At 40.2% G+C, this 25,461-nt stretch overlaps 1 protein-coding gene across 1 annotated transcript; it reads right to left on the bottom strand.

Moving 5' to 3' along the window:
- Window positions 1-277: 277 nt before the first annotated feature.
- Window positions 278-1,474, bottom strand: LOC138909691 (uncharacterized). The gene is made up of 2 exons (XM_070200902.1): window positions 850-1,474; window positions 278-609 (listed from the first exon to the last, which is right to left on the bottom strand). The coding sequence occupies exons 1-2, from the start codon at window positions 1,472-1,474 to the stop codon at window positions 278-280; spliced, it is 957 nt and encodes a 318-aa protein (XP_070057003.1).
- Window positions 1,475-25,461: the final 23,987 nt, after the last annotated feature.

Here is a 25,461-nt window from a genome sequence, read left to right as displayed (position 1 = left end):
TACACTAACTACAAAAGAAAAACTTTTTGTCTTTTCCTTTCGACTTTAATACCTCAAGAAACCGGTCGAATGATATTCATCGTCGGGAAAAGTCAAAAATTTTAAATTTTTATGGTTTTTTCTCATTTTTCTATCTATAACTACTAAAACAACAAAACTAAATTACTAACATAAATACATACAACATAAAATTTCCCACACCCCACACTTTAAGTTGTGGCATGTCCCTATGACACACAATTAAAAAGCATAAGGTGAAGGAAACTTCACTGAATTTTCAGTCGGGGTCCATCCCACGAACCCGAACCAATGCACACATCCATGCAGATAACTTCTTCTCATCCTTTTGGGGGTATACTCCACACTTGTGTTTCTCAAACACTAGGACCTTCTCTTTTGAGCTTTTCACTCTCCACTCTACATTTGCAGCTAGCTTCTCTTTTCTCACCCACGTCTCTACATTCATCTCGAACGTCACAGTCTCTTCACCCACTCTAAGTATGTGTTTTCTATCATGTATATCCAATATTGCTCTACCAATTTCTAAGAATGGTCTTCCTAAATTAATGGGGACCTCTTTGTTCTCTTTCATCTTCACCACTATGAAATCTACAGCAAATACAAACTTATCTACCCGAACTAACGCTTATTCCACTATCCCCTCGGGTATTATAGTTATTTAGTCTGCCATCTGCAAAGATATTGGTGCAGACCTTATCTCTCCGAGCTCATTATCCAGTTTCCTATAAATAGACAAAGGCATTAAATTAATTGAGGCACCAAAATCACACAAACACTTATTAAAATTAAGAGTGCCTAACGAGCAAGGTATAGTAAAACTCCCTAGACCTTTACACTTTTGTGGGAGTTTGTTTTGCCAGATTACGCTGCAATGCTCTATGAGCTTGACCACTGAGGTCTCTTCTATCTTTCTCTTCTTTTTCAGGAGTTCCTTCAAGAACTTAACATAAGCTGGCATTTGGGAGAGAACTTCAATGAGCATCAAATTTACATTAACTTTTTTCAGCATATCCATAAATCTCTCAAATTGCTTGTCCAACTTCTCTCTATAAAGCTTTTGTGGAAAAGGTAGAGCAGGCATGTGCTCGCTCTCTTCAGATTCATCCCTTCTTGAATTCTCCTGCTTTTTGTTTTTCTCAATTCCCTTCTTGCCTTTCTTATTATCATCAACTTCATCTTCCAGCTGCTCCACACTTTCTTTTTCAGGTACCACCTCTTTTTGGATAGGGGTGGGATCTTTCAACACTTGCCCACTTCTCAGAGTTACAACATTTACCATTTCCTTAGGGTTTCTTTCAGTATCAGCTGGCAAGGTACCTGGGATCCTTTCAGATAATATGGTGGAAATTTTTCCCACTTGTTTCTCCAAGTTTCGCAGCCCTGTGCGTAGTTCCTTGATAGTTGAACCATGAGCATCTAACCTCTCATCTGTCTTGACAATAAAGGACTTCATCAGATCTTCTAGCCCAAGCTAATTAGATTGTTGAGGTTGAAACTGCTGCCTTTGCTGATTTTGGAAGCCTGGAGTTCCTTATCCCTGGAATCTATAGTTGTTTTGTTGCCACACATTTGCAGTACCCCCAGGTGAACTCCCTGAAAAACTGGGGTGCTTATGACCCATTGCATTGATGTTATAATTTCCCACAGCATTTACTTCCTCAGTTGAGGCTTAACACTCATGAGTAAGGTGTCCTCTTCCACATATATCACAAGCTATGTGATTCTCACATTGTATTGATGCTAATGTCGACTTCCTAATCTCTTTTGCCATGGCATCGAGCTGTATCTGCACAGATGTGTTTGCATCAACTTGGTGAACACCATTCACACCTTCTTTCAGCAATTTCATAGGGCCACTGATTTACATCTTCAGACAACTCATCAAGAATAGTGACTATCTTCTCTTGAGTCTTTTTATCAACGGTCCTCCAGCAGCATTGCTCAATGTTCTGCAAGCGGCGGGTGTCAATCCATCCCAAAAGTGCTGGAGTTGCATCCAGGGTTAAATTCTGCTATGTTGACACTTTCACACTATCTCCTAAAACCTGTCCCAAGTTTCAAACACAATTTCAGTCTCGTTCTGACAGAAGTTATGGATTTCTCTTCTAAACTTGCCTGTCTTAGCTAATGAGAAATATTTGTCAAGAAATTTTCTGGTCATCTCATCCCTTATTCTAATCGATCCATTAGGCAAGCTTCGAAGCCAGTGCTTTGCATCGTCTTTGAGTGCGAAGGGAAATGCCCTTAAGTAAACTGCATCTTATGACACACAATTGTATTAAAAGGTGTTCATTATCTCCTCGAAGTCCATCAGATGATTGTTTGGATCTTCGTTCATCTTTCCTATGAAAACGCAGTTGTTTTGAAGAGTTTGGAGCAACCCTTGCTTCAGCTCGTAATTATTAGCTGCAACTGGAGGTGGTCTGACACTTGATAAGCCTTGGTTGTAGATCGGTCTAGCATAATCACACAATCGTCTCCCAGCACCGGCAGCTGTATTTCCGAATTGGTCTGCACCCAAAGGTAGATTCTGAGCAGTTCTTTGAGCTCTCTCCTCTTCATAGACAAGATGTGCATTCTGAAGAGTTGTCTCCTAAGCATCTCGTGCAGCTTTTTCTCTTTGTTGGGCTGCCTCTCGTGCAACCAAATCAACATTATCATCATCTCCCACCATAACTTCCTTGTTTGAGGATTGCCTAACCTTATCTATTTTCTCGGCAAGATTTCTTTCCTCCCTTAATTGTCGCAGTTATTTCTCAATTTCTTGTTTGTATTGTTGCAATTCCTTACTAGAAGATTGAGCCATGCACCAAAATAACCTGTAGCCTGCGCACAATCAAAGAACACCAAACATAAAAAGGGAAAAATAAAATAAAAAGAAAAGAAAAATTCCTGAATTAGCACTACAAACTATTTCAAGAACTATTGATTGCCTATCCCCGGTAACGGCGCCAAAATTTGACGAGCATAAAACACACATTAAATATGCTCGCTAGTCGAATATAGTAAATTATAATATCGTATCCACGAGGATTGGAGTTAAACAATATTATCCTAGTTTGTATCTATATTCCTATCCAGGATGATCAACAATGGAGTTTTATGAGATTTAAACTAAAATTAACTATGAGTCTAAACTATCAACTAATGATAATCAACGCAAGTATTGAGCAAATGAAGTTATCAATTGGGAGAAGATAGGGTTGATAGGATAGGTGCAAGACAAATGTCTGGGATTTAACTGTAGATAATTCACTTCTAATATTCAAGTGAGTGTCTTGAATTCACTTGGTTATTAGTTCAATTGATTAGTAGAAACTCATCTCTCGATTAAGTCTCAACCTCACAAGATGAACCAGTTTTAAGCATGTGAAGATATGCAAGAATTCGTAGTGGATTGGTCTTTAGAAGAACCTCTCTCGATTATCCTCCTAACTAAGTTTAATCAACAATTCAATTAGCCTTTTTCGATTACTAAGAAGAAATAATGACTTCAACCAACAAAATATAATGCAACAATATCACAAGTTCTGCCTCTCTCGATTACACGAACAAGCGAATATAGATGCAACAGTTAAAATATCAAAAATGATTCAATACATAAAAACTAGAGTTATTTATCCACAAACAAGTATCAAGGCACCAAATCCATCAAACCCTAAAGAGAACTACTACATAGATATGGAGTAATTCATCAAAAACATAAAACGATCGAAACTCTTGTCTTGAGTTAGTATTGAATGATGAATCCCTTGTTCTTTCGCTTCTCCACCTTCTCTCTAGCCTCCTTAGGTCTTAGATGTGTAAAAAGTCCTTAAAATAATGTTTTTACATATATTTATACCAAGTAGGGTCGGGCCCAGACAAAAACACATTTACCTGCACGGACTGGGATAATAACTCTATAAATATTACATAGGCGTGCCGCATGGGGCTACGCGCCACGCGGGGCGGTTGTGGGAAAGTTCAGAGAGTCAAAATCTATTAGGCAGCCAGAAAGAGTTCAGGCGCGGCACCCCACACTTAGATGTCTTAGCCGATCAAGCTGAGATCGGACTTTGTGCTAAAAGCACGGTGGTGTTGTAAGTGGACATCTCGGGATGAGACGACATAGCTGATCGAGCTTAGATCGGACTTGGTGCTAAAAGTACGGTGGTGTATCGGTACTAAAGACCTCCCAACTTAAAAATAATGAAATTTACTTGAAATCCATCTTTCTCCTTACTTAGTACTTTAATATTATTTGAGGTTCTCATTGATTCCATGTTTTCTTCTCATTTTAGTGTTTCTCTTTCAATTGAAAGGGTGTTTAGTCTTACATACTAGTACTATTCCATATGTACTAATGTCCCATTTGCCGGAGGCGCTGCATCTTCAATGGATGCAGGTGTATCATCAGCGGGCAGCGTTGATCCTCGTTAGCAATTACTCTTTACTCAGCAGGTTTTGGTGAGCCCTACTCTGTTCCAGACTTTATGCCATTTGACGTTGTATTTTGTGCTTTGAGGTATAGCTGGGGCATTATGGCCGGCACTTCCATACTACTCTTCTATTGTACTTAGATGCTCCGTTGACAGGTTGTGGGCGGTGTTTGATGATGGGAATTAAACTAGTAAGTGTTGGTATTTGGCAAACATATTTTCCATCATATCTATAAACTTGTAATATTTTGGGAATCATAAATGAATATCCTTTGAGTAATATAAAAATAATGTGGAACACTTGACTCTTCTTATGCCTATCACTTTTACTGATTCTTATATTGTTAATGGGCAAGGTTGGGTACAAGGCATCTAGAAGTATTGCTTAACCAGGGTATCTCAGTTGAGCGCCGGTCGCGCTCTCTGTTGCCGGGGCGTGACAAGATTGGTATCAGAGCCTAAGGTTTTAAAGTGTCCTAGGATGTCTCGGAGCCGTGTCTAGTAGATCCCTACTTATCGGTGTGTTGTCGACCACATTTATAATGAGGAGGCTACTTGGACATATAGGAATATCACGATTCTTTGATACTGCAGATCGTGCGATAGAGTTCAAGACTAATTTCTTCGTCATGTCTCATTTCCCAGAGGAGTAATCCATGAGTTCGAAGCAGCGATGAGGGAATGACCCCGCTATTGAATTTAGGGGAGATTGCATGAGAGTTCGTTGGGAGAATGTGTCAAGCTGTGGAGGGATTGGAAGAACTTGTTGCTAAGGGAAGTTTCCTTGTCCCTATCAATGTCACTGCACCACCGGATCATGTGGTGAGAGCACCTAAGAAACGAAAGAAGGTTGTTTGTACCAATAAGCCGGATTATTTGGTTTGTAAGAAGCATCACTTGGGGAGATGTTGGATGACTCTTGAAATATGTTATGCTTGTGGAAAAAGGTAGGCAAAACAAGAACAAATGGCCTAGGTTGGGTACACCCACCCCGGTCTGCCCGATATGCAGGGAGGAACATTTGGTGTCGTGTCACGAGTATGCTCTGCGGCGTGTTGAGAGTGGTAGTCTTGGAAAATTCCAAAGGTCCATACAACGAAGAAGTACAAAGATTGTTACTCCCGTCGTGAAGCCCTGGAGGAAAGATAAGGGGAATGCTTATGATGTATGCAAAAAGGGTAAATATCAGGTCGATGGGGCGAGTCAGTTTAGCAGACCTCATCCATGTTGCGTGAAGTGTACGAGATGTCATTCGGGGGTATGTCACTATGGTACCAATGTATGTTACGTACGGATGTGGAGTCGAGGGGCATTAGTTAAGGCACTTCCCCATCAATATAGAGTTACCAAGTAAGTCACTCCTTAGTACATCATTCTGAACACCACATACTTTTCCTTCTTATATATGTATATCTATATCGAGAGCCTGCTTAAATATGGTCTTAACAGGAATTTGAATCACAAAACATTGCATGTATCTACTCTTTGAACGAGACTTATTATTCGTGAAGCCTCTTTATCACATTTATCTTACTTAACACCTCTTGAGGAATTGAGTTTTGTTATGATTTCCTTGAAACAAGTTATAACCCTAGGACACTTCCCACTTGCTTCCCTAAATCCTTCACAAAGGACTATACTGGATAAGTTTCTTATATAAGCTTCTGATCCAAATGGATAACATCTGCTCACTTGTGCTTGTGCACGCACCATCATAATATATACCTACATGGCATCGAATCTGATGTAAAGCAGCCTAGTGTTGAGGTCTTTCTTGAGCCACTCTCTCTCTCTCTCTCTCTCGCATGTGTATGTGGCTCATATAGTTTGGACAGTCACCTTGCTTCCTTGTGAACCTTATCATGAACCATTTTCACTATTTAGTAACATAAGAGCATATCTCAGCACCTATCATATGTGTATATGTCAATTGAAATGGTCACTTGTCCGCAAAAGGTTTCTCTAAAATTTGGGATTTACACAAATTCGTCATAGGAAGATCTTATTTCTTCTCGTCTCAGTATAACTTTTAATCAACCTAGATCATACCCAGTGAGTAACTCACCCTATTCCTAGTATTGTAGCGGCTCTTGACGTGGTCGGGTGCCGCAACTTGAAAGTTGTTACAGCATAAACGTGTTTAGATCATAACAAGTGTTCATTTTCTCCTTATACATCTACAACGTGTTCCGACTGTGCTCCTTAGTAGAAAATTCATTGTGTTAGTTTCCGACCTTGGTTGGATAACCATGAGAGATCGCGTCCTTCTATATGTCGCTGTAACACTTAATTTTTTATAAGGACTCTTAATAGGCTCTCCGTCAAGACCAAAATATACTTTTGGGGTTTTAATAGCATCATGTTGGCTCCTCGTGTTTTTCCCATCCTTCAGTAGAATCTGAGTACTTTTCAAGTAACAAGACTCGTGGGGAACTAATTACGAACATCTGCATACCGTCCATGATTATCCTATAGTTTCCGTTATCTTTAAACACTCGTCTTCTAGAATCATTGACTATGTAATTGTTATGTGCGAAGAGTTTACTATCCTTAATGTTCCACATCCCTGGGTGGATCAGAGTTATTTGTATTTCTCCCCGGAGCATCATATTATTACCCATTAGAACCTTTCTAACCAATGATGTCATTACAATAATTAACCATGTCAACACTGTTGATAGTAACCTTCATGTCTCTTAGGATATAACCTCCTGAAATGCCCTTCTCAGTACATTGATGGATTCTTGAACAATTCCAGCCCAATCTCGAACATCGTTTGTTCCTATTTGTAGTGAATCTATCGAGAGTTGTAGGTTTAAACATGTCAAAGAAGAGACTTCATTCCATGATCGAACATATTGGGTAGGAACTCTATGGTCATATTCATTCTAGCCCATCATAGAATAATGGTTGAAGGTCACCAAGGGTTTAATTTGGGTGTCCGACATAGAGATTTAGAGTTGAAGAAAGTGAACAGGTTATTCTCAAGGCATTCTCCATGAAGATATTATGTGAATAGTTAATAAAGGTAAAGTAGGTGTAGTACACATTGGGCCTTATGGAATCTTGAGGGAAATAGGCCGAGCTATGTGTATGATGTCCCCTATCGTTGTTCTCCATGCACCCGGTGTTTCATGTGTCTATGTCCAAGAAGATAATTGGGAATCATTTGCCTATTGTTCCGGTGGAAGCTATGGACGGTGAAGTTAATGGGTAATTGGCTTATGAGATGTACTTAATTGTCATCCTTGTTATATAAGTCCGGAAGTTGAGATTGCCTCTGTCAATGTGCTATGGCTAAGTCTGTGAGTCGAGGAGGTCACCTCGAAAGCCGAGAGTTTTGTGGAAAGAAGATATTCTCACTTGTTTGAATAGCCAAATTGTGGTATGAAATGTACTTTCTATGTGTTATGACTTAAACTATATACAGTTCAATTCAAGGTATCACTTTTGTTAGTGTTGTTGATATATATTGTGATGCTTTGTTGAGTTGTGGATGTGTTGTTAGGGTGGTTTTGGTGTTACTCTGGGAGGTGGTTAGGCCCAGATTCAAGGAAAATTCTGCTAAAATTTCTAAAAAATTTGAGAGTTAGTCAAATTTTGGGGCTTGTGATGTGTGAATGAAGAGATGAATTATGTTGGGTGTTTTGGGCGGACATTACTCCTCATTCAAGGACGAATGATCCTAAGCGGGGGAGAATGTAAGGCCTGTAAAATATTACCTAGAACCCGGGGTTTCGTGGTTCCGAGGTAGGCTAATGTGTTCGATGATTGTAGAAAATGAGTCGTGGTATGGACGTTTTGGGTTGTACAATGCATAGTGGAGTTGGTAGAAGAATTCGCAGAAAATGACGATACTGTGGTCCATTATGCTATAGCGGATCTGTTTTGTCGACCATGAACTGACCACATAATTAACCAGAAGCAAGTCAAATTTTGAAAACTATTTTTGCTGGCAACGTAATGATTCTGCTTGCCGTATAATGATTATGCTATAGCAAAATTGCATCGCAGAATGGACCAGACCCAACCTAGAATTTGGAAATCACTTTGTGGCCATTTTGATAGCCGCATAATCATTCTTCTATCGTGAAATTGCATTGCTGAATTGACATACCATTTTGTGGCCATTCTCTTGCCACATATTGATTTTGCTGGCCATAAATCCTTTCTGCTACCATATAAGTGCACCACATAATTGACTTCGGGGGTTATTTTTGAAAATTTTCTTATCTGACCCTATTTTGATATAAAGCCTTAGGGGGTCATTTTATAAGATTTAAATTTATATTTTAGAGTGAGGGTATCAATTTAGAGATAGAGGGAGAATCTCTATAAAATTATACTCTCCAATTCGGGCTCAAATCTTGGGAATTCAAGAGGGAAGCTCATAAGGCCTTCTACTTGCAAGGTGAGACTTCATCCGTAACTTTAATACAATATTTAATAATGGGTTAAGGCGATATGTTATCATGGTGGGGATTGTGGGATGGTGACCGGAAGCCATAATCCCTCAATCTCGAATTTTGGAGTATGTGAAAAGCTAGGAAATGTGATTTTGTTTGGTTTTAAACAAATGGTTGGGAATGCATGTGACTAACGATGGTTGATGGGTGTTGTAGGGATATTGTATATTGGTTGGCTGATTGAAAATTCATGGTGAGGGTAGAGGAATTTCTATTATGGGACCTTGTAATCGATTTCACATATTAGGTATTTGATGAAATGTCAGAATGGGCTAAATCTAAGAACACCTTCCTAACTATGGTTAAATCTGGTTACGTTTCTATATATTGAGGTTGCTAGAAGTGTGGGATGTTGTATTAATCGAAGGAAAGCTCAAGCAAGGTATGTTGGCTAAACTTCTTTTTAGAGTCGAATTTTGTGATGTTCTCGTAAGTTTCAATTATGGTCGGCCCAAGTTCCTAAATCTCATGTTCCGAGTTGTTATTAATAAAATCGAGTATTTCGAGTAAGTGTTGAGTTGAAAGATGCCTATGCTCAAAACGTGTTCCAATTGTTCCTATCGTATTATTACCTCTACGAGAATATGTTTAAGTATGGTTTATGTATGAAGATGTTATGACTTCAATTAGTGTTTCAAATAAAGGTCTATTATGCTTAACTTGTAAAGAAACCCAATGTGCTTTAGACTCATTATATATATATATATATATATATATATATATATATATATATATATATATATATAAATAATCCTTATTTCCAAATGCCTTTATTGTTGATAAACTATGACAATGTTTGGATGTTAAAGAAGTGAGAGTGAGATATAAGACGCGGCCATGGTTATTGTAACTAGTGCATTAGATTTGCATTCATGTTTCAGTCATAAATCACCATGCTCTTCTTTATGAATATTTCCTATGTGATTTGAGTTCTTAAATATTCAAGAGTTGAAATTGTGTGCTGCCCTTTTGGGAAAGAGTATTTCGAGATTAAGTGGTGTATCACTCGTGTATGCTTTTAACTCGTGTTTCAAATGCTAGTCATTTCGCTTCATTCTTTGGGAAGGAATTTATTGTACTTAAAGCCTTCATTACTAATGAACCTAAAGTTGTGATTTCCGGAATATTCTATGTGTTGATGTTTATGATGATGATCCTTGAAAATAAATAAATGAAAGTATAAAATATGAAATATGGTCGACGTGCCGAGAATGATATTACAATTGTGGCCACTGGTGCCAATGAAATGGAAAAATGTGTGAAAGATTATGAAATAAGCTATAAATACTTTAGATAATAAATGCTTTGGGAGTATCGTTAGTCACCGAGGAAGGGTAGGTTGAAATAACTTAACCCCAAAACTACACGTGCCGGTGTAGGAGTGAGGGGTAAAATCCTCGTGTGAAGTGATGAGAGTTTTCCTCAAAAATGAGATGAGATTGATATGTTAATATAATTCCCCTTAAATGGGATGAGATTGTCCCAACCCAAACCGATGGGCCGTGACGGGCACCCGGTACCTTACTCAGCCGAGTACCAACGTTGCTGCTATTTATAAAGATTGGCCATATGTGGCATGCATAGTATGTTTCTGGCTACGTGCAGGTTGGTTTTAACCTAGTGTACGAAGGATACTTTGGCAAAATTTTCCAAAGTCTCTAAGAGTAAACATTCGAGGACGAATGTTCCCAAGGGGGGAGTGATGTTACACCCTATATTTTCGTACGTAAAAATGCGTCGTAAGCAAACTAATGTAGGACCAAAAATGAGATAATATTTAAAAGTATATAAAGTAAGTTAATCATGTTACCTCTGAGGTTACAAATATTGAAGATCATGAACAACAAGTACAAAGAGGGTTGGACAGTTCAGAAGCTAAAGCAATTGAAGAAAATAATGTTTCGTCGAAAGTCGACAAGTTGGGAATGTTATAACATATACCTTTGGGGTGAGACTAGGGTGCTTAACATGATAAGGAGATTATGTTATGATTTATATTAGTCGTATGACATCCGTGTGTTATGTTTTGAAGTCAAGAGAGTTGTGGAACAAAAGTCGATGAAAGTCATCACAAGTTACATTCATAAGTTTTACTGAAACTTTGGGTCAAATGTAATTGCGATTTTCTCCCAATATACTTAGAGTTATGGGGTGTTCCACCCATCAAATTAAAGATCTATGAGTCTATTTTCCAACGCATTAAACCGTTTGTAAATACGGAGTAGAAAGATATGGGCATTTGTGCGATACTGCGCAAGCTGCTAGGTGACAAGTAGGTGTGTCACCTACTTGCTTAAATGAGAGCCCAAAAAAATGGGCCATTTCGGGTCGTCCAAAGAGGCCTTTTAAGGGCCTATTTTCTTCATATATTAGACTTAAAATAGAGCATAATAACCAGACATAAGCTCTGCAAAGAATCCTCCCAAAAATTTCCCACAAACCCTAATTGATTTTCTCTCCCTTTCAAGTTCTAATTGGAGGTAAAACCTAGAGTTTGAAGAACCAAGATAGGAGCTGAGTTATCCAACAAATAAGGTGAGTTTACTGCTCTCTTTCATCCAGTTTTTCTTCTGTAAATTCATGGTAAGTCATTCTATACTTGTAAGAACTCACGGGACGGTGATCGGAAGCCGTGAGTTCGAGTTATTCACTTGTAGCGGACTATTTTGTGGACTGTTTTGTGTTGCTGTTGGGCTGCGTGTTTTACTACTATTTTGTGTAGTTTTGGACGAGGAAGGGGGTTTATAAACACCATATAAATGTAGGGTGGTTGGCTGGTCGTTCGTCATAACATTTTCGGGTCGTTTGACACTACTACGGTGGTCGTTTTGTGTACGAAGAGATTGGGGTGTGTTGGGCTGTTTTGTAGTATTTGATGGTGTATATAGGGCTGGAAAATGATGTATATATGTTGTTATTGTTCTGTTCTTGTATTGTTGGTGTTATCTTGAATTTGGAGGAAGTAAGGATTATAGGGGAGATGCTGCCCGTTTTAATACAAAATAGGTTTGTCGTTCGTTGTGCGATAGTTGTACCTTTCGTAACTTAACGATAGTATTATTATCATTCTTGTAGATTAAGGTGCGAAGAGGTGAGTTCAACTTGGTGATTGGAAAGATTGTGATAAGGTATGTTAAGGCTAAGCCTTCCTTCATTTTGGCATGATCTCGTAGCTACATGTGTTAGTAATGAGACAAAAAGAGAAGTTCTTATTCATGAATTTATTCACACTATTCTAGTCTCATAAGTTACAATATTATTCCTTATCGAGATTTTATATTCAATTTTAGTATTGTCTTCTTCCAATCAAGAGAGCAGCAAGCCTATATATACAGTATTACAGTATTTTCATTACCATCGAGCTATAATCGATGGGCAAGCCCCTATTGGGCAACCTCTGATCAGATGGAAAGTTATATACCGAGCCTACTGTGGCCGAGCGCCTATGAGCGAGCCCAGCATGGTCGAGATAGATAGCCTAGTATGGCCGAGCGCCTATGAGCGAGCCTACTATGGCAGAGCAGTTATATATATACCGAGCCTTATAAGGCCGTACAATTATTTTACTTACTATATTGAAGGAGTTGAGTCAGTATCAGCAGGTAAGTATATCTCCAGATCATCTTTGACTCCCAGTTACTTCCAGTTATTATATTATCAGTTCAGTTTCGATTTTCAGTTATGTTATTGCCTTACATACTCGGTACATTATTTCGTACTGACGTCCCTTTTTCCGGGGATGCTGCATTTCATGCATGCAGGTTCAGATAGACAGACGAGTAGATCTCCTCAGTAGGTGTTTCCCGAGTTCAGCCTGATCGGTAAGCTCCACGTCTTTCGGAGTTGCCAGGTCTAGAGTGTTGTGTACATCTTATGTATATCTGTATATATGTTATGGGTAGGTCGGGGCCCTGTTCCGATCATAGTACATCTATCAGTAGAGGCTTGTAGACATATCCTGTTGGTTAGTGCAGTATGTTGGGTTTGTAGGCCTGGTATGTATAATTTGGTGGTTTGTCAGCTGTAGTAGCTATGACGGCCTTTTCAGCCTAGCTTTATATTGATGTTTAGTTAGCGCTAGTTTCCATTCAGTTTTATATTTTGCTTCGCAAATTGTCTTGCAAGGTGGCCCCATGGCCAAAGTATGACATTATGTGTTCAGAATCCCTTAGTCGCAATTTGGTACGCCAGGTTAGGTGAGGCACCGGGTGCTTGTCTCGCTCCTAGGTTCGGGGCGTGACAAACTTGGTATCAGAGCAGTTCTATCCTAGGGAGTCTACAAGCCGTGTCTAGTAGAGTCTTGTTTATAGATGTGTTGTGCACCACATTATATAAGCAGGGCACTACAGGGCATTTAGGAGTTGGTTACCCTTCTTTGAAATCTAAATCGTGCTACATAACTGAGTTATAGGAAATTTGAATTAAACTTATGTGTTGGTGTTTGCATGCACAGATGACGGTGACTAGGAAGACTACGGCTAGCCAAAGGAGAGATACAGCAGTAGGTGAGGGGACCAGCAGGGTACCCCCAGTAGATGGGGCCCAGTCTGAGGCTCAAGGCGAGACCCCTACTCAGCCATTACCGGTTCCTCCACCAACTACAGAGATTCCTAGGGAAACCGCACATCCAGTTTCCCCTCCACTTCCATCAGATCAGGACTTGAGGAGTGCGGTGCATTTGTTGACACAGTTGGTAGCTACCCAGTAATAGGCTAGGGCATCAGCTAGTGCAGGAACTTCTGAGGGGTCTGGGAGTTCAAGGGTCCGAGAGTTTATTGCTTTGAGTCCCCCAGAGTTCACGGGGACAGATCAGAGGGAGGACCCGCAGGATTTCATAGATCAGCTTCACAGGATCTTTCGTGTTATGCATGCCACGGAGAAAGAGGCAGTTGAGCTAGCAGCTTTTCGACTCCGAGATATAGCCATCCTTTGGTACGAGGGATGGGAGAGGTCCAGGGGACGTGATGCACCTCCAGCTATTTGGGAGAATTTTTCAGATGCCTTCCTTGACCAGTACTTACCACGGGAGATCCGACAGGCTCGAGTCGATCAGTTTCTAGCCCTCAAGCAGGGTAATATGAGTGTTCGAGAGTATAGTCTCCGTTTTGACTCATTGGCCAGATATGCACCATCCATAGTTGCTACTATGCGGGACAGGATTCACAGGTTTATAGCAGGGTTAGCCCCAGAGTTAACCGAGGCATGTGCCACCGCTGCATTGCAGGATAGTATGGATGTCTCCCGGATTCAGGCATTCGCCCAGAATATAGAAAGGGGTAAGCGTCGGCAGTAGGGTACAGAGAGGGCTGAGCAAGGGCAACGTAAAAGGATGAGATTTCCTAGGTCTCAGGAGCAATCTCAGGGTAGTTATAGGACCCAGTACTTTGGACGGCCACCTAGGCCTCCGCCACCTCGGTTACAGGGTTACAGGTATGACCGCTATACTCAGTCAGGACCAGGTGAGAGCTCACGGGCATCGGGTTTGCAGCGACAGCGAGGATCTGCGCAGACATGGTCATTTCCTCCACGGTGTGACATCTGTGGTAGAGGACACTTGGGCCAATGCCGAGCAGGTTCTGATGCTTGTTATACATGTGGGCGTCCAGGGCATATGATGCGGGATTGCCCAAATAGAGATTCGGGGGGAATGGCACAACCAGCGAGTTCAGCAACAGGATCATCTATGTCCGTGCATCCTTCAGGGCGCGAGTCTCAGTCTTCGGCTGGTAGAGGTCGGGGCAGAGGTAGAGGTTCCAGTTCAAGTGGTAATCAAGAACCGTATCTATGCTTTAGCGGGTCGACAGGACCAGGAGTCTTCACCAGACGTTGTGACAGGTATATTAACCATTTGCTCTCACGATGCTTATGCTTTGATAGACCCAGGATCTACTTTATCGTATATTACCCCATTTGTCGCGAGGAAGTTTGGTATAGTGCCTGAAATACTAAGTGATCCTTTTGCGGTATCTACACCGGTCGGAGAATCGATTATTGCTAGACGGGTTTACCGAGGTTGTACGGTGACAATTTGTAGTCGTCAGACCTCAGCTGACCTAGTTGAGCTAGAGATGATGGATTTTGATGCTATCATGGACATGGACTGGTTGGCAGCTTGCTATGCCACAGTTGATTGCCGAGCAAAGGCAGCCAGATTTCATTTTTTGGGTGAGCCAGTCCTTGAATGGGTAGGTAATACACCAACACCCAGAGGTAGGTTTATTTCCTATCTGAAGGCGAGGAAAATGATCGCAAAAGGGTGCATTTATCATATTGTGCGAGTTAGAGATGCAGATGCTGAGATACCTATACTTCAGTCTATTCCCGTAGTCAAAGAGTATGCAGATGTGTTTCCAGATGAGCTTCCAGGTATTCCTCCAGAGCGAGAGATTGATTTTAGCATCGATTTGCTTCCAGGAACTCAACCAATATCCGTCCCTCCGTATAGAATGGCACCTGGCGAATTGAAGGAGTTGAAGGAGCAGTTAAAAGATTTGTTGGAGAAAGGTTACATCAGGCCCAGTACCTCACCTTGGGGTGCACCAGTACTATTTGTGCGGAAGAAAGACGGCTCGCTGAGGATGTGTATCGATTATAGGCAGCTGAACAAGGTAACTATTAAGAATAAGTATCCACTTCCAAGGATCGATGACTTGTTTGATCAGTTGCAGGGGGCTAGATGCTTTTCAAAGATAGATTTGAGGTCGGGGTACCACCAAGTCAGAGTTCGGGAAAAAGATATTCCGAAGACAGCCTTCAGGACCCGATATGGCCACTTCGAGTTCCTTGTCATGTCCTTCGGGTTGACTAATGCACCCGCTGTATTTATGGACTTGATGAATAGCCTATTCCGACCATTTTTAGATCTGTTCGTGATAGTATTTATTGATGATATTCTGGTTTATTCCTGTTCAGAGGATGAGCATGCGGACCACCTGCGAGCGGTACTCCAAACCCTCCGTGATTGTAAGTTGTATGCTAAGTTTTCTAAATGTGAGTTCTGGTTGAAGTCTGTAGCATTCTTGGGGCATATTGTATCAGATGAAGGGATAAAGGTGGACACTCAGAAGATTGAGGCTGTGAAATCTTGGCCTAGACCTACCACTCCGACAGAGGTTCGTAGCTTTCTAGGCTTAGCAGGATACTATCGGAGGTTCGTAGAGGGTTTTTCTTCCCTTTCGGCACCATTGACGAAGTTGACACAGAAAGAAACTAAGTTTCAATGGACAGAGGCTTGTGAGCGGAGTTTCCAAGAGCTTAAGAACAGGTTGACCTCAGCTCCAGTTCTAACACTTCCAGAGGGTCTAGAGGGTTATGCCGTGTATTGTGATGCATCAGGTGTCGGGTTAGGATGTGTCCTGATGCAACATGGGAAGGTAATTGCGTATGCTTCAAGGCAGTTGAGGAAGCACGAGAGGAATTATCCGACCCACGACCTCGAGTTAGCTGCGGTTGTCCATGCACTTAAGATATGGCGGCATTATTTATATGGTGTTCATGTTGATGTATTTACTGATCATAAAAGCCTACAATATATCTTCAAGCAGAAAGAGTTGAATTTGCGACAGAGGCGATGGCTTGAGTTATTGAAAGATTATGATGTTAACATTCTCTACCATCCAGGGAAAGCTAATGTTGTAGCAGATGGCTTAAGTCGCCGATCTATGGGTAGCTTAGCACATGTAGAGCCCAAGAAAAGACAATTAGCTAGAGAGATTCATCAATTGTCTTCGTTGGGGGTTTGGTTAGTAGATTCTGAGGATGGTGGAGTTGTACTCCAAAACACTACAAAATCATCCCTCATAGCGGAAGTCAAGGAAAGGCAGTACGAGGACCCAGAGTTGGTCGAGCTGAGAGAGCGAGTTCCGCAGCAGAAGAAGCCACTGTTAGAGCTAAAGGGAGATGGGGTTCTCAGATATAGGGGTCGTTTGTGTGTTCCAGATGTAGCAGGGCTACGAGACAGGATTATGTCAGAGGCACATTATTCATGGTATTCCATCCATCCTGGGTCGACGAAGATGTATCATGACATTAAGGATGTGTACTGGTGGAATGATATGAAGAAGAACATTGCTGAGTTTGTCGCCCAATGTACTAGTTGCCAGCAAGTGAAGATAGAGCACCAGAAGCCTGGAGGGCTAATGCAGACTATAGAGATCCCGACATGGAAATGGGTGGCGATAAACATGGACTTTATCACGGGTTTACCTCGTTCTAATCGTAAGTTCGATTCCATATGGGTGATAGTTGATAGGCTCACAAAATCAGCTCACTTCCTACCGGTCAGATCTACATATACAGCAGAAGATTATGCAAAGTTATATATTAAGGAGATAGTGCGGCTACACGGAGTACCAGTTTCTATTATATCTGACCGTGGGGCTCAGTTTATAGCACATTTTTGGAGGTCATTTCAGAGAGGTCTAGGGACTCAGGTGAACCTCAGCACAACTTTTCATCCACAAACTGATGGACAAGCCGAGCGCACAATTCAGACGCTCGAGGATTGTTACGAGTATGTGTGTTGGATTTTAAAAGAAGTTGGGATGAACATCTACCTCTTGTCGAGTTTGCATATAATAACAGTTACCACTCCAGTATTCAGATGGCTCCGTACGAGGCTTTGTATGGGCGTAAGTGCAGATCTCCTATAGGGTGGTTTGATGTTGGGGAATCTGGGTTATATGGGCCAGACCTGGTTCAACAGGCCATAGAGAAAGTAAAGCTTATCCGGGAGCGACTGTTGACAGCTCAGAGTCGTCAGAAGTCATATTCTGACGTGCGGCGACGAGACTTAGAGTTCAGGATTAATGACTGGGTATTCTTAAAGGTATCACCTATGAAGGGCGTGATGAGGTTTGGCAAGAAAGGCAAGCTTAGCCCACGGTATATTGGGCCTTATAGGATCATTCGGAGAGTGGGCCAAGTAGCTTATGAGTTAGAGTTGCCCTCAGAATTGGAGTCTGTCCATCCGGTTTTTCACGTATCTATGCTACGGAAGTGCATTGGCGATCCTACCCGAGTGGTGCCCACGGATGATGTACAGATTACAGAGGACTTGTCATACGAGGAAATTCCAGTTGCCATCCTAGACTGACAAATCCGCAATCTACGAAATAAGGAGGTAGCTTCCGTAAAGGTTTTATGGAGGAGCAAGAATGTAGAAGAGATGACGTGGGAATCAGAGGAAGAAATGAAGTCTAAATACCCCCACCTATTTCAAACTGAAGATATGGCTCAAGATGGGATGCTACAACACAGCTCTATTCAGGCTAGAAGGTCAGCAGGTAAGCTTTTATTTTTCACTTTTAGTATTTATGATTTACGGTTGGTGAGGCAAAGTGTTGCTATTTATAAACATTGGCCATGTGTGGCATGCATAGTATGTTTTCTAGCTACGTACAGGTTGGTTTTAACCTAGTGTACGAAGGATACTCTGGCAAAAGTTTCCAAAGTCTCTAAGAGTAAACATTCGAGGACGAATGTTTCCAAGGGGGGAATGATGTTACACCCTATATTTTCGTACATAAAAATGCATCGTAAGCAAACTAATGTAGGACCAAAAATGAGATAATATTTAAAAGTATATAAATTAATTTAATCATGTTACCTCTGAGGTTACAAATATTGAAGATCATGAACAACAAGTACAAAGAGGGTTGGACGGTTCAGAAGCTAAAGCAATTGAAGAAAATAATGTTTCGTCGAAAGTCGACAAGTTGGGAATGTTATAACATATACCTTTGGGGTGAGACTAGGGTGCTTAACATGATAAGGAGATTATGTTATGATTTATATTAGTCGTATGACATCCGTGTGTTATGTTTTGAAGTCAAGAGAGTTGTGGAACAAAAGTCGATAAAAGTCATCACAAGTTACATTCATAAGTTTTACTGAAACTTTGGGTCAAATGTAACTGCGATTTTCTCCCAATATACTTAGAGTTATGGGGTGTTCCACCCATAAAATTAAAGATCTATGAGTCTATTTTCCAACGCATTAAACCGTTTGTCAATACGGAGTAGAAAGATATGGGCATTTGTGCGATACTACGCAAGCTGCTAGGTGACAAGTAGGTGTGTCACCTACTAGCTTAAATGAGAGCCCAAACAAATGGGCCATTTCGGGTCGTCCAAAGAGGCCTTTTAAGGGCCTATTTTCTTCATATATTAGACTTAAAATAGAGCATAATAACCAGACATAAGCTCTGCAAAGAATCCTCCCAAAAATTTCCCACAAACCCTAATTGATTTTCTCTCCCTTTCAAGTTCTAATTGGAGGTAAAACCTAGAGTTTGAAGAACCAAGATAGGAGCTGAGTTATCCAACAAATAAGGTGCGTTTACTGCTCTCTTTCATCCAGTTTTTCTTCTGTAAATTCATGGTAAGTCGTTCTATACTTGTAAGAACTCACGGGACGGTGATCGGAAGCCGTGAGTTCGAGTTATTCATTTGTAGCGGACTGTTTTGTGGACTATTTTGTTTTGCTGTTGGGCTGCGTGTTTTACTACTATTTTGTGGAGTTTTGGACGAGGAAGGGGGTTTATAAACACCATATAAATGTAGGGTGGTTGGCTGGTCGTTCGTCATAACATTTTCGGGTCGTTTGACACTACTACGGTGGTCATTTTGTGTACGAAGAGATTGGGGTGTGTTGGGCTGTTTTGTAGTATTTGATGGTGTATATAGGGCTGGAAAATGATGTATATATGTTGTTATTGTTCTGTTCTTGTATTGTTGGTGTTATCTTGAATTTGGAGGAAGTAAGGATTATAGGGGAGATGCTGCCCGTTTTAATACAAAATAGGTTTGTCGTTCGTTGTGCGATAGTTGTACCTTTCGTAACTTAACGATAGTATTATTATCATTCTTGTAGATTAAGGTGCGAAGAGGTGAGTTCAACTTGGTGATTGGAAAGATTGTGATAAGGTATGTTAAGGCTAAGCCTTCCTTCATTTTGGCATGATCTCGTAGCTACATGTGTTAGTAATGAGACAAAAAGAGAAGTTCATATTCATGAATTTATTCACACTATTCTAGTCTCATAAGTTACAATATTATTCCTTATCGAGACTCTATATTCAATTTTAGTATTGTCTTCTTCCAGTCAAGAGAGCAGCAAGCCTATATATACAGTATTACAGTATTTTCATTACCATCGAGCTATAATCGATGGGCAGGCCCCTATTGGGCAACCTCTGATCAGATGGAAAGTTATATACCGAGCCTACTGTGGCCGAGTGCCTATGAGCGAGCCCAGCATGGTCGAGATACATAGCCTAGTATGGCCGAGCGCCTATGAGCGAGCCTACTCTTGCAGAGCAGTTATATATATACCGAGCCTTATAAGGCCGTACAATTATTTTACTTACTATATTGAAGGAGTTGAGTCAGTATCAACAGGTAAGTATATCTCCAGATCATCTTTGACTCCCAGTTACTTCCAGTTATTATATTATCAGTTCAGTTTCGATTTTCAGTTATGTTATTGCCTTACATACTCGGTACATTATTTCGTACTGACGGTCCCTTTTCCGGGGACGCTGCATTTCATGCATGCAGGTTCAGATAGACAGACGAGTAGATCTCCTCAGTAGGTGTTTCCCGAGTTCAGCCTGATCGGTAAGCTCCACGTCTTTCGGAGTTGCCAGGTCTAGAGTGTTGTGTACATCTTATGTATATCTGTATATATGTTATGGGTAGGTCGGGGCCCTGTTTTGATCATAGTACATCTATCAGTAAAGGCTTGTAGACATATCCTGTTGGTTAGTGCAGTATGTTGGGTTTGTAGGCCTGGTATGTATAATTTGGTGGTTTGTTAACTGTAGTAGCTATGACGGCCTTTTCATCCTAGCTTTATATTGATGTTTAGATAGCGCTAGTTTCCATTCAGTTTTATATTTTGCTTCGCAAATTGTCTTGCAAGGTGGCCCCATGGCCAAAGTATGACATTATGTGTTCAGAATCCCTTAGTCGCAATTTGGTACGCCAGGTTAGGTGAGACACCGGGTGCTTGACTCGCTCCTAGGTTCGGGGCGTGACAGAGGGCCCCGCCATACTAAGCAGTACATGTCCTAATCATACTGACCACATAAGAAACTCCAGAGCAAATGGAGCGCACCAACACCTTCCACTGAGCTGATAGCCTACTTGGAGGACTTTCGACCTGTCTATCAGGACCTGCGGGCATGAAACGCAGCGTCCCCAGGAAAAAGGGACGTCAGTACGAATAATGTACCAAGTATGTAAGGCACATAAATAAGTACATAACAGACATAGAAGAATTATAGAGTAAATGACTAAACTTGTAAGTCTGGATAACTCTGTAAATCATGAAATAATTATAGTGTCATGCAGATGTGTATGAATGTCATGTCGTGCATAGGTACATGTTTCATAACATCATCAGGCCTCTGAGGGCATCCCATCATATCATCTCGGCCACTGTGGGCAAAATCATCAACGTATACCAGCTGATCAGGTGGTGGTGCGTATATAACGCCGTAACCATTTTCCGTATCCCATATACATATATATATGCGTATATAACGCCATCTGGTCATGGGTCAATGTACATGTATAAATGCATGAAATGCATAAGAAATACGTTAATAAGATTTCTCGGAATGTCATAAAAATAATATGTCTGGCGGATAAACGTTATAAAATACGTATTTTTCTGAGACCCATGAACAGAAGATATAATAATAATTAAGAGATAACAATATTTTTTTCATATGGGAAAACCATTGTGTTAGTGCTGTTAAGCCTTGCTGCTCAAATATTTCAATGATAAGAGAATCAATAACAGAATATAAGTGAAGCAAGACGATACATGATGGTACATTTAACCTTTTCTCAACAGCTTTAAAGGCTTTTACAATCATGTACACTTGCATACAGTCTAGCCTACTGGACTCTTTCCATTTCAGTGATAGATTGCTCAATTATGGCTTATATTTATATTTTATCTCTCTTTGCTCCTTGTGCTGTGACTAATTAATAATTCACATGGGGAATCAAGAATATAGACACCCCTAGTATTTCTATAAATAGAGTCATTTATGGAAGTTGTGTATTTGCTCGTTTCGCTTGTGTCGTATAGATCATGCCAAAAAGAAAGAAGGGATAGCCTTAATATACCTGGAGTAGATAAAAATCCATATGATATTCTTGGAAAAGGTTGTACCATGCACCGTACTCCCTTAGAATCACAAAATCCTACGTTGCTACTGTGCTAAGAAATCTTATTAGTTGAAGAAATCACGTTGTAGCGTTAGAAGTGCAGAAAACATGTCTGGTTGTAGTGCTTTCTGTAGGAATTTGTAGGAAATTAATAAGAAATCACGTTGGCTAAGGTGCAAAGGTTAACGTCTGTTTGTGTTACAGTGAAAGTCTTGAGTGTTGTGTTGAAAGTCTTAGATTTGAAGATGTTAGAGATGATTAATCAACAATGACTAAGAGTAAGGTATTTTGTATTTGTTTGCCACCTAATCAATCAATGACTGGGAGTCATTTGATTAAGATTGCCTTGCTTCCACATTTATGAGTTTAGTCTTTATCCATAACTCTAATTACTCCATCACTTAATTATTAATTAACTAGGTAATGTCCCATTTCCCAATAATTAATCAATTACCCACATAATTATGAATTATTTCCATTTACTTAAAATAGTACTCACTTTTTACATACCTTATACACATTACTATCATGATCATGTGGTACATTGTATGGCACTAGTCCATAAATACCGAGTATTTTAGCTCGGGCTGTATTTTATCCCAACATGCCAAACATGGACGAAAATTCACTTTTTTGACTTGCTTCCCCTCTCACCTTCACGAATTTACGCATCACTTGTTTGAAATAGCATAATTCTTATAATTTCAAAATAATCTCATTCCCGAACTTTCGTCGATTAACTTACGACGAAACTTTAACATACGAAAATACTGGATGTAACATCATTCCCCCCTTTAAAACATTTGTACTCGAATGTTGACTGGTGCACTTATCATTTTCGTAGCTTATTTCTTTCGAATACTTCATTACTCTCCTTGCCATCTAGAGAATTGTTCTATGATTAAATGCAAAGGCCAGGGCATTCCCTCTTTTAGGCCTCATTCCCACACCATGTCTTGTGATCGGAATCCTTCCAATCTTGTAACTGTGGTTACCTTCTATCATGCAGCCGGTACGATTCTAACCTTGTAAGTGCGCTTATGCGTCTCTTCTTTCCTTTTTCCTCTGATTTTTTTAGCCATTACTGAATTTCTTCGCTCGGTATTTTGTCGAACTTACGAATATTGCTATATCTTATTTCATAGACCTGCTTATCCATTCATTATACCGTAACTCTTACTTCGATTTATCGTTACTAAGGTCTGCAACCAACTCTAGGTTACTTTCGTTGCTTATCCTTAAGACTGATGGTCTAATCTCATATTATATAGTTGAATTTTTATCCATCTATTGTTAATTCGCCTCAATATTAATCTACAATATACCACTGATAACTTGAAACTTGTTACGTCATACCTTACCACTAAAGCTTACGTTGCATCGAGGAATATTTGAACTGATTTTCCTGATCTACTTAGGGGTGATATTGTACTTCAATTACCGTATTTTATAGCATCCCAATGTGATTCATTTACGTGGGTATTTTAATCTTGTACACTCCATGGAATCCTCTTCAAATCATTACTCAATTGAAGGCCTAAACGTCATTCTTTATCCATCACAATTACACACTCATTGTACTATTAGGGCAGCATTCCATCTCTTCTAAATGCTACTAGTCTCAGACTCCTTTGAGTTCATTCAGGCTATACTGAGCTTTCTACATCTTAGAGAAACCATCAGCTCTTCATGTTTTCATGGGTTTAATCCCAAGGACTAGTCTATTCTCATCACCTTCTCACTCTCCCTTTCTTATCCTTACTCCTGTCTTCCTACAACCTTTTCGCTCTACCATACTTTTAGCTTGAGACCCAGACATATCCATTTATACTACTCGCAACCTTCCTTCAACTTCTTTGCACCATAGATTTCCTTGTTTTATTCTGGAATATCAAACGAGACATCACCTCGTCTCTAAATCTTCTTTATTCTCTTAAATAGACCACTCAGTACCTAGAAACTATAGGCTGGAAGATATGCCACTGACATTGCTGCTATCATTCCTGGATATTGAATCCCAGCGCTTCTAATCTTTTACCTAAAGTATGGACCACTCACATCCTTCTATACTTGAGTATTTCGTACATTCTTAACCTTTACCTTACTACCATAAAATCTTGCATCGTATCTTCTATGTCTTTCATGACCTCCCTTCCACATAGGTATAATTTACCTCCACAACCTGAAGCTCTATTATAATACTTGCACCTCTAGTGCATACAAAATTCGGTGGGAGCTCCATACTGAATTCTTATGAGGCTGGTATTTTCCTAACTGGCTTTATCGTAGAGCCGTTATGGAATATGGTTGTTGTACTATCTCTCTTGCACCTCTGATATTAAGTGTGATTCTGCTATGTTCTCAATCATGATTCCTATAACTTTTGGGTCCAATAATCGGATTCCTGATTTACTTCGTCGATGTAACTCTTTTGTTTCCTCCTTCTTCTAATCGGCCTTTATGTAGGCTTAAGTTGTCTCCCGATCTACGGTTCATGGTATTAGTTATTCTGTTTAGCCTTTCATGGGCGCTGAGGAATATTCAAGATATAATCCTTTAACAATTCAATCCTTCGTCTATGACCTGGGCTCAATTCTTTCTTTTAACGTATACCAGAATCTTTTACGGCTGTATATGCTGTATGTATAAAACTCCAAACTCTTAAGTGTGTCCATAATGTAACTAACCCTGGATCATTAATCGAATAATTCTTTTTGTTCCATCTCAGCTTTCTTCAAACGTAAGCAATTACTTTTCCTGGTCCTTCTGCCCCCTCTTTGCATGCATACTTAACTTATCTTAGTGCCCACGCATATTGGAATTCCATACAACTCATATGACCTTAATTATAACTGCTAATTTTACTTTTCGTTCATTAGCCACAGTAGGTGCCATTTTCTTATGGAGTGCATGCAATATTGTTGTGTGATTATTTTTTTTACATGACCATTTCTTCTTCAAGTTACTATGCTTAGGTTGGAGTCTTCTGCCTTATTTCCTCAACTGGTCTTCCATTGTATTACTTAGGGAGGACCAACTGATTCTTGCAAGGCTGGAGCTTTTTACCTTGTTTACCCGACAGAATTTTTGATGCCCTTCCTCGTCTATAATTATATGTAGTTACTTACCTCCACGCCCTTGTGCTTGTAGGTTTGCTTCTAAACTTGATATTTTTACTGTCTTCCAAGCGGCATTCTCTTTTATTTCTGTAATACTCATACGATACCTTTTTAACTCCCCCTATATGAATAGAATATATCTCAAGTATTATAATGTCATAACTGCGAGGCTGAATCCCCCCTTTAGGGAAGTACTAAGATTTAGCGCTACGATGATCTACGTAAAGATGTTTTACCTCATTGGCATCTTTTC

Source organism: Nicotiana tomentosiformis, chromosome 4 (genome assembly GCF_000390325.3).
Source record: "Nicotiana tomentosiformis chromosome 4, ASM39032v3, whole genome shotgun sequence".
Classification (NCBI taxonomy): Eukaryota; Viridiplantae; Streptophyta; class Magnoliopsida; order Solanales; family Solanaceae; genus Nicotiana; species Nicotiana tomentosiformis.
The sequence above is the reverse complement of the archived record's forward strand: the minus strand, read 5'-3'. Positions and strand labels throughout refer to the sequence as shown.